Genomic DNA, 12,381 nt, shown 5'->3' on the forward strand with positions numbered 1-12,381 from the left:
ACCGATTGAGTTTTAGTGCACTTATGATTTAATAACCTACAATGGAACGATAACAACAAAGGGTAGAGAGCTTATCAAATACAAAGTAACGCAGAAGTATGGTGTGGAAAGTCAAACGACATGACGTTTGATATTCCTACTTTTTCTCAATAAATTCCAAAGTCCATGCTTAGCTACAGGAAACATACAATTAAATAGCAGCTGCACAATTTCGTTAACTAATAAATATGATCATTTCCTTTAAGTCTGATTTGTGTGGTTATAATTAATAGCAGATGCAGTATTTGGAATCCTTTATATTTTTCAGTTTCGATGTCAAAACTCATATTATCATAATGAATAACACACATATATTATACTCATACTCAACGAGTCGGTGGTATTTTAGAGTAACCTTTGCAGTCCGTCTGTCAACAAATAATTGGCTCCGACTGCAATTATTGTTTTCAAAGTTGGAATAAAGCTCGATATTGATATTGCATGCATTGTAAATAATTTAAGTTGCTACCCAATATGCAACTTATTGCTTAGTAGGACTTTGCAATTTTTTACTCTATGGCATTTTAGTATGTGGCTTGATACAGATTGGGCATACGTTCTAAGCAATTTTGGTCCAAAATCAACTTCATGTACGATGTGAAGGATACCAAGTCCAATAATATAGACAACTTACTGTGAACATAGTATGAACACAATAGAATTTCCCTAATAATCAATCCTTCCGAAATTCATAATAACCCACCGAGTGGTCACACTGATAGCAGATACAAACTAAGTACCGCAATACCAAGTCAAAGTTTTGTTGATCAAAATTAAAAATTCACTAGTATAAAAACGTGAAAAATTGTTTTACACTGAAACTTTCATTAAGTTCATTCAGGGGAGAAGTGAGAAGTTTCTTTTTTTGAAATATAGTACTCCAACAACAATTTAAGCAAATGCAATGTTACGATAATGGAAACCCTAACATCAACTGGATAAAACTCGAAATAGCAAGTACACTTTGCTTTTTTTTAATTATAAATATGCCCTAGACATGTTTAGAAATTGGATGAGTTGTGGATACAAAAATGGTATCCATAACATTAACTTTAGTCATGGGTCGAAAACATAACAAGCTTCATAATGAAATTTCTTATACGACCCTTAAAGGTTTCTTTACATCTGGTAGTTGTAAGAAATAGATGTCCGTCTGATGTCCATAACTAATTAATTCAAGTTAGGAGTTTTCAGAATTGTAAGTGACTAGTCCGATTGGCCAACACCGATTGGATTAATATGTTATATTCATAGCATGATCTTATGAGTTATTTAAACAAGACGTTGAGGCAGGACGATGGATAAAGAAGAAGGTGGTGCTATAAATGATTTGTGAAATGCATTGACCACACGATTATTGACCAATTAGAAATATACAGGCACGAGCTACTCGTGTTCTCGTTTAACGTAATGTCAAAATAAAGTATTAAAAATGTATTGTAATTCTTTAAAGGCGGAGTTGAGTTGTCCCTGTACAATATTTATGCTAATGAGGTATGATATTACATGGCTGTTTTCCAATTGAGTTATATGGGGACACGTGACCTTCCATGCAATATCATACAAGATTTATAGTAAGAGAATACTTGGTCTTCCTCTCATATTTATTTGGGGGAAAAGAAAGGAAAATGTCAATTCACGTTACAACGTAAAATTGTGTCATCATATTGTGTTTTACTATTTCGTGTAATAATTTCAATACACACAGTCGTCAATAAAAATGAGATTAGTGTCTATCTTTTACTCTGTGAGACTTGATCTCGTACTTTGCAATACTTGTTTAAATGAAATCGAGTTTAATTTTCTCAATCTTTTTCCATGCGCTTCTCGTGCAAAAAGATTAAAATGGTGTACGGAATAAGTTCCGCACATACGTTAAATCTAGGCGTTCTCCGGGACTCGTGATTACGTGCTGGTTATTCAGTCTTTCCAATCCATTTACCTATTAATCTCTTCTTTTAAACAGAAAATTAATTCCCCATTGAAATTATGGCTTGCATTACAACAAAAAAAGAAAACTTCACTAGCAGAATGTTTTTATACAGTCAACACCAAGTAGGACATGTTATATTGTACGAAAGGAAGAGTAATCAAGAGAACCAAGATTCTAGCGGAAATCATAAGAATGTAATTCAAGGACAAAGACTAGACAAAATAGAAAATAGACAAACAAATTAAAGGACATACAGTAACTAAAACAATACATACAAAAAAAAAACAAAAGTAAATGAGCAACTCGGACTCCACAAAAAACTGGGAACGTAGAAAAGGTGCACTTGTAGAGTAAGCGTCCTCTGTTTTTCTAGAAACGCCCGCCGAGTTTCTTATAAAAGTCAATGGGACAATATGAAAGAGTAATCAAGGGAACCAAGGTTATAGGGTAATCAAAAGAATGTAATCCAGGGACAATGACCAGACATGGAAAACAGACATACACAACAAAGAACATAAAGTAACTAAAATCAAACATATAAAGTAACAAAAGTAAATGAACAACTCGGACTCCACTTAAAACTGGGAGCATGGACCGGTAGGGTAATCGTCCTCTGCTTTTCTAGAAACACCCGCCGAGTTGCACATAAAACGTCAAGTCCGGGGGAGACGAAAGAGGAAAGGATAAATATGAAACCTTGAACAAATCAATTTTCATGGTGCAGATGGATACACCGTAATGATCCACGAGTTCATGATGACGACCATAAAACTTAGTAGTAATGACTTCAATCTTGTAGCAACATAACCCTGTTCCAGACGCCTAATTGTAAGAAGTCTAAAACGTTTTTTTGTATATAAAAAAAAAGACACAACTAATACATGAATGATGACTTTAATTTCGTAGTAACAAAATCATTTCCTTGTCTTATCGAAGTGATGTGCAGTACAAAAAGTATGCGTAGTGTCGGCAAGCTCTGGCATTCCGTTTGATTTTTTATATGCAAAATTCGTAAGCAGGTGTTGAAGGCTTGTTGTCACATAAGAAAAAAACGATAAGGAATGTACCCTTTAAACCGATCTTTAAGAGCAGGTCAGATTATTAGGTTGACTTTATATAGTATGTAGTGTCCTTATCTCAAATCCCCGAATCTACGATTTAAAGGCAAAACGTAATCTATAACAACAGTCTTTCTTACTCTTCAGTTATATAATCAGGAAGTCAGGAATACTGAGTCTTTTTTCCATGTGATCCAAATAAATCATAAGGCAATGTATAAAAGCCTCATGTGCCACAAAGAGAATAAACCCTTGTTAATCAAGAGATAACTCTAACTAGGAGAGTTCTTTACGCTGTTGGCGAGGGATTAAAATATCTTTACTTGTTAAAATTTTATCTTCAGCATTTTAAATTAAAAAGAGGTAAAAAATCCACATGTTACTTTACTGCTTATACATTCTAGGGGAATAACATGTGTCTATTTTAAGGATTTCTATTTCATGATTTTTTATTTATTTAGCCATTGCCGAAACAAATTTGTTTGAATAAAAGAAAAAGTAAAGAGTTCCTATTAGGATAATCAAAATGATATTCATTACCCAGGGACAGCGTCTAGACTAAGAAATCAGACAAAACACTATGAAAACACAAATCAAGTTATTAAATACAAACAATAATTAACCAATAGATGAGGTGCCCGGATTCCACTAACACCTGAAAGTGGAACAAGTATGCCGGAAGAGAAAGCAAAATTTGCTTTTCTGGAAAAACCTACGGAGTTGCTCATGGGATAAACCAGTGTGGTAGTTTCCTTCTTTCATCTTATTTTAAAGTAATCACAAAAGCCTAGAATTCCTGTTACAAGAAAACATTGTTTTAATAGTTTATTTGTAAAAAAGGAAATTAAGCACCTTACACAAAATTCTTGAAGCGTTCGGCAGGATCTGATATAACGTATGAATTTTTGCTAAACGTTTCCAACTGTAATGTTGGTATTTTTGTAATTGTATCATCACAAAAACTTGGTTTTCAAAATCAACTGGTAAAAAACATTGACTGTAAAAAAAAACCGCTTATTTTTCATTTAAAGCTGCTCTAGCTGCCAAATGTGTTCAGTTCTGATTCTACTGAACTTTGCTGATTAAATGAAATAAGTTTGTAGTAATTCAATTGAAGCAATAAATGCCAATAATACCTAAAAATATTGTGAAAACAACGCTTTTTTTTTATCAAAGAAGATCGATAGCTCCTCTCTAATTATTTTTGCCATTACTTCCAACGATTGCCGACAGGACATTCACCTGAGTTAAAAGTATACTTTAACCGTAGTTAAAAAGAACAATAACGGATGCTCAGTTAAGCACGTGTCTTCTTTATATTTCGTTTCATTTATTTCTTGACTAGTTTTCAAATAATAGTGATAATTACTGACCATATTTGTGCCACATTATATCATAATATGAACATTCAAAAGGATCCTTGCATTATATTCGAACTTTTTTCCTTTACGGCTTGAGTCCGACGGTCTTCCTTGCCGTTGAATAACCACTTTCGTTTTGCTATCAGATTTGTTTTTAAAGAATCGACCCTTACAGCACATACGCGGATTAAGGTCACCAAATGTCATATGCATATGAATTTATCTAGGTCGATTTTTTGTCTTGCAAGATAAATATATAGACATCTATTTCATGTATTTACTCCATTTTATTTGTGGATATCAAATGAAATTATACAGGAAAAGTACAATTTAGTTGAAATAATTCGAAGTTAAGGCATATTTCAACAAAAACAAAGAAAGTAAGAAAATGACAGCTAGTGCAGCTTTTATTTTACGCCATTTAGAAAATTCTAGTTGGATGCACATCTGCAGACATATTATAGCAAAATTTTAATTTCAGACCTTGTATATAATTTTATCTTGTAGTATGTGTCATTATCTGCTTGTCGTCGTGCACTACGAATGAGACATTACTGAAATTCTAAATAAAGTAATTTTGCAAAGAATGTGTTTTACTCAATATAAGATAATAAAAAAAAATACCAATCATATGTAATGCCAATTTTGGTATGCTCTACACATGTGTCAAGGAGTAACTTCTCATCAGCAGCTTTAGCATTAAATACTTATATTGGAAGATCTAATTCCAAAGACCATAAAATTCTCTATTGGAAATTTCAGATGACAGAATTTTCATATTTTGTGGCCACAGAAGATATGTACCTGTTGATTAAGACTACACACATTGGTGTTGGGCATAGAAGAATCCATAAAACTAGCAAAGATTTTAAAACACAGTTTATAAACATAAGTCGCGTGATGATACGACTCTTTGGAAACGATTGTGAGCAATGTGTTCTCAAACGAAAGCGTACTGAAATTTCTAAACTAGTAGTAAACCTAATACTATCCGCTGACTTTAATTCAAGAGGTCAAGTTGATTTAGTTGATTTTTAGTCCGTGACCCATAACGACCTTAAGTGGATCATGCATTATCAGGGCCACCACGAAATGTAGTGTTCTGAGGCCTCTCAAATCTAAGAGGGCAGCAGAGTTTGCATATCATCTTTTTGATATATTCTTATTGTTAGGAACACCTCATATTCTGCAGAAACGTTAGATAGTTTACGGCTAATATAATTACTGAACTCAAGTCACCATGGACGTCCGCGACATCCACAAAGTCAGGGCTCTGTTGAAAGGGCAAACCCCGATATTAAGGAAATGATAACAATCTGGATGAATGACAATGAAACTACCCGTTGTAATTTCAGAAAAATAGGTCCCATAACAGGGTTATCAATCAGCCTCCGTGTAACCAGGCATTTTTTCGACCTGAACCGAAAATTGGTTTGTCTTCTTCCAATATACCGCAGGAATTACTTCCTACTTTGGAAAGTGAAGAAGATATTGAAAAATGTAAACTCTATTAGTACTGATGAGACCACAAATGGTTAATCAGCAGTATCAACCGATGACTCTGTTGATGATTCCACAGATACAGGTAATAATTCTACTGATACGGGCACTGATTCCGCTAATACGGGTAATAAATCTACTGATAGTGGTACTGATTCCGCTGATATGGGTAATAATTCTACTGATAGTGGTACTGATTCCGCTGATATGGGTAATAATTCTACTGATACGGTTACTGATTTCACAGATGGGTAATAATTCTACTGATACGGTAATAATTCTACCGATACTTTCTAAAATGTAAGCAGTAATTGAATGGATGTTACCTTTCAATATTAAACACAATTTTGTTAAAACACTTATCTTTTTTTATTTGATTCATGAGATTGAAAATTGTTCAAATTGAAGGTGTTTGCACTGCTATTTTTGTACAAATTATGATTTGTCCAAGTGGATTTTGGACATATTAAGATGTGTACAAAGGCAACATACAAATCATAATTTGTACAATATTTTCATACCAATTATAATTTGTATAGAATTACAACTTATACAGAACATATACAAGAAGTACTCAAAAGAACCAAAATTATCGAAAAGGAAAGCCAAATCCATGACAGAGAGGTTCTACCATGTGTAATTCAAGGAACGAAGCCTCGGTGTTTTAGGTACTTTGATATCTCGTAGAGTACACATTTTTGATAAACATGAAAAATAAAATCAGATCAAATTCTGGGTTAAAAGAGCATCTGGGTTGGTAAATATATTCGGTTTCCTTAGGTCCACCAGCACTGGCTTCGACCGAGAGGTTAAGAAATATAAAACACAAAATACCAATCATATATATATTGCAAAGTTCGGTATGCTGTACACGTGTGTTAAAAAGTACCTTTTCATCAGCAGCATTAATATCAATAATATTGTAAACAGTGACAAAAGTTGGTTGCATTGACATTTAATAAAATTCGATTTGTTTCAATGAACAGCTATTTATTGTAATATAGATGTAGTTTTCTATATCGTTTAGTAACAAAAATGATTGCGATAATTCAGGTAAAGGTAAACTATAAATAGCTGTCTGAAAATCTAATCCAGGTGTCACTGTGATACTGTTCCGGATACGTATTCGGCATTGATCCTTTAAAGACATTGGCTTTTCTATTTCACTCAAGATTATACTTTTTATGTGAACTGATGGTAAACCATCGATATGTTTGGCCACAATATTCCTCATTCTAAAGCACAACTTAAGAAGAATAAATATTAAGTAAGCTTTTGTACCTTGTCCTTCTAATATCTCATCGAAAATGTAAGTATTCATTTCAACTCCATACTTTAATATAAGAACAGTAGGAAGAATCCTGCCAGTATTCAAAGCAGCTTCAAATAACGAAATACCACTTCGATCTCTACAATCCAAAGCTGCTCCCTTTTCGATCATATACTTGGATATTTCCAACCCTTCCTTCAAATCAGACAAGAGAAGTTCCATTTCCTGTGAATAATTTGCAGTTTTATTGACATCCAATAATCGTTTGAGCGACAAATACGAATTAAATCTGAAAGACATAAATATTGGTGTTTGGCCAAAATTATTGGTACAATTCACTTCACAACCGGCGTCAGTAAGTTCTGAAACCATTCCTAATGTACCCTCTGAACAAGCTAAATGTAGTGGAGTCCTTCCATCCTCAATTGAAAAAGAAACACAGAAGTCATACCTGATCAATAGTTTCACAATGTTTTCCTCGCCATGTTTTATGGCTCCTATTAGCGGGTTTCGCCACTTCCGTGATTGAGTCAATGTTTCCGATTGAACAACAAATGTACGACTCTCCCGATCTCTGCTGGTCTTCTTGTACTTCGAATGCTCATCTAAAACATTTGTATCCAATGAACAGCTTAAAAAAATTCATTTCACTCAAACTATAGAATTTTGTTCAAATTATTAACATGTATGTAATTCGGTTGCTAGATGCTAAATAGTGTATATTGAAGACACGGATGTTTGTACAATAACTATGTTTGTATATATGACTTTTGTGTGTGATGCAGGGATAGTCCTTTTAGAAGTACATTTGTGTACATGTACATCTGACGTAATCAACTTCAATAAGATCTTCGAATATATCATAACCTTATGCATTTCATTTACGGTATTATTGGTCGTCCCAGGTCAGCTTAAATATTTTTTTTTAAACTCGTTTAAGAAAAAATCATCCAACTATTCGAACATTTGTGTTCTACGATATGTGATAAAGTTTCCAATTTTGGTACCACATAACATTTGTTCCAAATCGTCGCAAGAAACATGCGTTCATACCAAAGGTGTTTTTGTAAGTATCGTGCAAAATCTAAAAAATGTGATACACCCCAAAAAGGCTACATATTTTGTTTTGTAATTAAGTTGTTCTATGGGTCTATATAATGAAATGTGTACTTATTCATTCGAATCTGTCTGCTCTTAGGAGATAATCAACATTGAAAATCCAATAGATTCTACTGTATTTGAGTGTCATTTACAGAGTTATCTCCCTTAATTTTGAAATCTACAGTGCATTTTATGTAATTTTTATCTCATAAGAACACAGGTTATATGAAAAACCAAATGTTAATTTCTGTTTGCAATGGCATGTCAAACAAAATATCCAAAATAAAAATATGTAGGCTTTTCAGCCATGAATCACATATTGCATGATTCTTAGCTGGAGTGTTACTTAAATGCAAAGTATGAACTATTCCAGCGAAAATCGCACTAATTAGAATTATTTTCTTTAAAGTGTAAAAATAAAACAGAAAATGTTTTGTTAAGGAAAGAAATGCATTATTTCCAATTTAGTAGTATCCAAAATGAAACATCCGATGATTTCTTTCTGACTAGTAACAAGTCTGATGTTCATAATTGATACTTAATGCTTACGACAGAACATTATATAATAAAAACGTGGTGTTCTCTTTTCAGTGAACAATACAAGAGTACACTTGTGATCACTTCTTACCTCTCTTCGAGTCTGTCAGTGTTTTCTGTCACAGAGTAACCACGTGTACCAAGATTCTAGCGGAAATCAAAAGAATGAAATCCAGGGACAACGACCAGACAGGGAAAACAGATACACGAAACAAAGGACATTTAATAACCAAAATAAAATACGTACAAAACAACAAAAGTAAACGAGCAGTTTCTAAATTGTAAGAAACTTTCCAGACGTCATTCATAAGAGTTTCTACCGAGAACAGTTCATGACAAATTATGACAATACTCTTCTGAATAAAGATTCAGAACGGTTTCGATTCATTTTCATTCTTATATTTAGAGGGTTATTTTCAATCGGACTAACTATTTCTATTTCAGCTTCTATTATGAACAGTTTAAATTTTTAATCGGACTTCCTGTTCTAAATGACGTTACGCACAACAAAGTCAGGAACTGTTCAGGGTATGATAGTTCAGAACAGCTTCTCGTATTTTCTAGGACTTCTTTTCTATCTGCTGTCATAAAACAATTTTCCTAACAGATTCTGACAGAATTTAAGAGAGATTAGAAGTGATAGCAACTGTGTATCTTTAAGACCAAATAATCATAAATAGAAAGTATGCAATATTCATTCCAGCGCACTGTACTGTTTTCGGTATGTTTCTTTGTGTGATTTTTCAACAGACAGAAACAGTTTTCCTGTCTTTTAAAATCAGAATTTGTATAAAAAAAGAAAACTAAGTCAGTAAAAAAAAGACAGTATATAGACTTACTTTTTTCCAATAGAAGTCTTGCGACATCCTCTCGACCCTCTTTACATGCAATATAAAGCGGTGTCGTATCAGATTGATCATATACATCAATATATGCGCCATAAGACAATAACACACGTGCGGTACTTGTACGTCCGTAGTGGCATGCATAATGCAACGGCGTTCTTCTAAATTAAAAAGCACAACACATGAATATATAGTCCATAAGAACGTTATCCTTATTTTTCATACATGTACTAGCTTAAAGGATCAATCAACACAACACAAGTACATGTAACGGATGCAGTAAGTTGTTAAAAATTAAAAACTCTCTAGCTGTAAGTAAAGGAAATAAAGTTGCTCTATCAAAACTGAATTTGTTAATGATATTCATAGAAATATTTACAATAGCCATACCGTTACTTATTGGCTAGTATATGTGGATCAAGAAACACATGCCTTAAATATTAATATTGGACTAGAATACAAGTACACAACATAATTTTAAATTGCTTGTACAATAGATAGTCTGCATGAGTAACTGTCAGAATAGATAGAAATCAGGTATTTTGTGGAGTCCCATATCAGTGAACCCAAATCGCTTACAAAGAATGACCAATACTCCTAAATAGGACATCAAAGAATAACAAGGATCGTCCGAAATCGTTAGTGTTGAGATAAGGGGTAGAGCAAACTCACCCGGTTATATCAGTGACATTAACATCCGGGTGCTTTTGGCAAATTTTATCAACCGTACGATAGTCGTCCAAGATAGATGCTAGCATAAGGGGAGTAATACCTCTATACCTGGAAAAAAACTAAACAATGATATAAAGATATTCTTCAGAAGTCGGGATTTAGTAGAACAAATAAAATCTTTCGATGCGTTGGAAAACCAAATTATTAGCAATCAAAAAAACAGAAAGAACATTGATATTTTTTTGATAGAAATAACACTTCAGAATACAACGGTTGATATTACAGTATACAAATTAAAGAATTTGATATACTTATATTTAGATTTACAGTGTCCATCTTTATGTTTCGATCTTAACTGACAGACATGATGAAAAATAAAAACAAAAACAAAAAAATAAAAAATAAAAAAATAAATAATAATAATAAAAAAAACAAACAAATAAGGTGAAATGATTGTCACCACATAGTCTTTCATTGCACACAAACGTAGGTGAAGATATAAATATGTCATTTATTTCTTCTTATTTTTCACTTCTTTACACTATGTATGTGTAAATGATGCAGTTAGTATTATCTTTTATTTATTCATAAAAGACAAAGTCAATGTGAAACCCCCAAACTGATTCGGATCAAAATTTGAAATAGAAGATGCACAATGGGAACATAAAATACAGGTTCTTTGAAAGTTTAAGATAAGAGACGTCCCACTTTGTGAAAGGGAAGGAAGTACGAACGGAAACAAGCAAGGAAGGATAACTTTGGAAGAGGGGGTATAAAAACGAAGTAATACCTGTCAGTTTATCTTTTCATGCAAATTCCAACAACATCCTTCCCTTTAATTCTACTTTTATTTACTGTGGAGGTAAACAAAAAATTGTTCAGCACTTATACCGAACATCGATTTAATATTTAGATTACCTGTATTCTGGATAATTAAAAGATGTCTTTATGTTGACATCGATCTCCTCATTCTCTAAAAGAGAATCAACCACAGAGTTGTTTCCCCTTTTGATAGCATTCCATAATGGCGTCCGGTTATATTGATCGGTAAGATTAATATCAGAATTTGTTTTCATCATGCCTGTAATGGCTTCTATAATCCCATTGCTGTATGCTCCATGAAGGAATGATACTGAAATTCATATCGATAGCAATTTTAAACCGTTATTGATGAAATGGAGAGTGCAATTTTTTTCTACTATGAATAAAAAAAAATCAACAAACTATACACAAAAAATGGGAACATCAAAGTTTAATTATAATCATTCCATCATTCTGCTAATGACATTATAACATAAATAATGGGTGTTTAGTTTGGTACATCGATACGAAAGTAAAACGTTACACCAAAGTAGAATTAAATTATTTCGTACTTCACATTTTTGTGTGATTTTATCTTTTACAGTGATTACAAAATACCTACAAGAACATTAGTTGTCACGCCAAAAATAAGTGTATTCGTACGATTTCATACTAGTATACGACTGCACAAAATCGGTTGTATAAAAAAATACAAAACTAAGAAATGTAGTTGCAAATATCTAAATCTTACACAGTCGCTCCATTTCGATGAATATACAGCCAGAATTTTTCATTCGTAGTATAGCCGCATATATGTTACACCTAGAATGAAATAATGTATTGACTACTGAATAATTATCGGCTAAATAATATCTATAAATATCTATATTAAATAAAGTCGTTTAAAAATTGCAATCTCTACGTATTTCCTCTTGAGATAACTATTATAGTTGTTAGACACAATTTTACCAATTACGCGTCAGGGTCATTTGTTGGTCACCGACACACTTCATCAAGTGAATGAACCGATTCAGAAACTCTACTGTATTCCAAGATTGCCATCGTTCATGCCGTTCCTCATTGGTTAAAACATATTTAAAGAGGACATGGCGGCGACTCAAATGTTGTTTACGAGGACGGAATTGAATTTCTGAATTGGTCCATTACAGGAAGGGATCCAGGATATTAGATTAGGAGGGGTGCAGAGTTAAACTTTTGTGGAGAGCAGCAAGACGAAAAAAATTTGAGGTTATTTTTTTTTTAA

The 12,381-nt window shown here is 33.0% G+C and overlaps 1 protein-coding gene across 1 annotated transcript; it reads right to left on the bottom strand.

The window, feature by feature from the left end:
• Positions 1-6,722: 6,722 nt before the first annotated feature.
• LOC148604240 (uncharacterized) lies at positions 6,723-11,943 on the bottom strand. Its single transcript, XM_088547812.1, has 5 exons — positions 11,869-11,943; positions 11,235-11,448; positions 10,317-10,424; positions 9,639-9,805; positions 6,723-7,766 (listed from the first exon to the last, which is right to left on the bottom strand). The coding sequence occupies exons 1-5, from the start codon at positions 11,909-11,911 to the stop codon at positions 6,847-6,849; spliced, it is 1,452 nt and encodes a 483-aa protein (XP_088403938.1). The 5' UTR covers positions 11,912-11,943; the 3' UTR covers positions 6,723-6,846.
• Between the last annotated feature and the right edge of the window lie 438 nt (positions 11,944-12,381).

This window comes from Perna viridis, chromosome 10 (genome assembly GCF_037379345.1).
Source record: "Perna viridis isolate PV_CMFRI_1.1 ecotype Kerala chromosome 10, ASM3737934v1, whole genome shotgun sequence".
Classification (NCBI taxonomy): domain Eukaryota; kingdom Metazoa; phylum Mollusca; class Bivalvia; order Mytilida; family Mytilidae; genus Perna; species Perna viridis.

Excerpts from the sequence above, each read along its gene's own strand:
- LOC148604240 (XM_088547812.1), bottom strand. The coding sequence starts at position 11,911 with ATGAAAAATTCTGGCTGTATATTCATCGAAATGGAGCGACTGT. Across the intron at positions 9,806-10,316 it reads AATGTCACTGATATAACCGG|AAGAACGCCGTTGCATTATG; the intron begins GTGAGTTTGCTC and ends TTTTTAATTTAG. Across the intron at positions 7,767-9,638 it reads AAGACTTCTATTGGAAAAAA|ATGAGCATTCGAAGTACAAG; the intron begins GTAAGTCTATAT and ends CAAATGTTTTAG.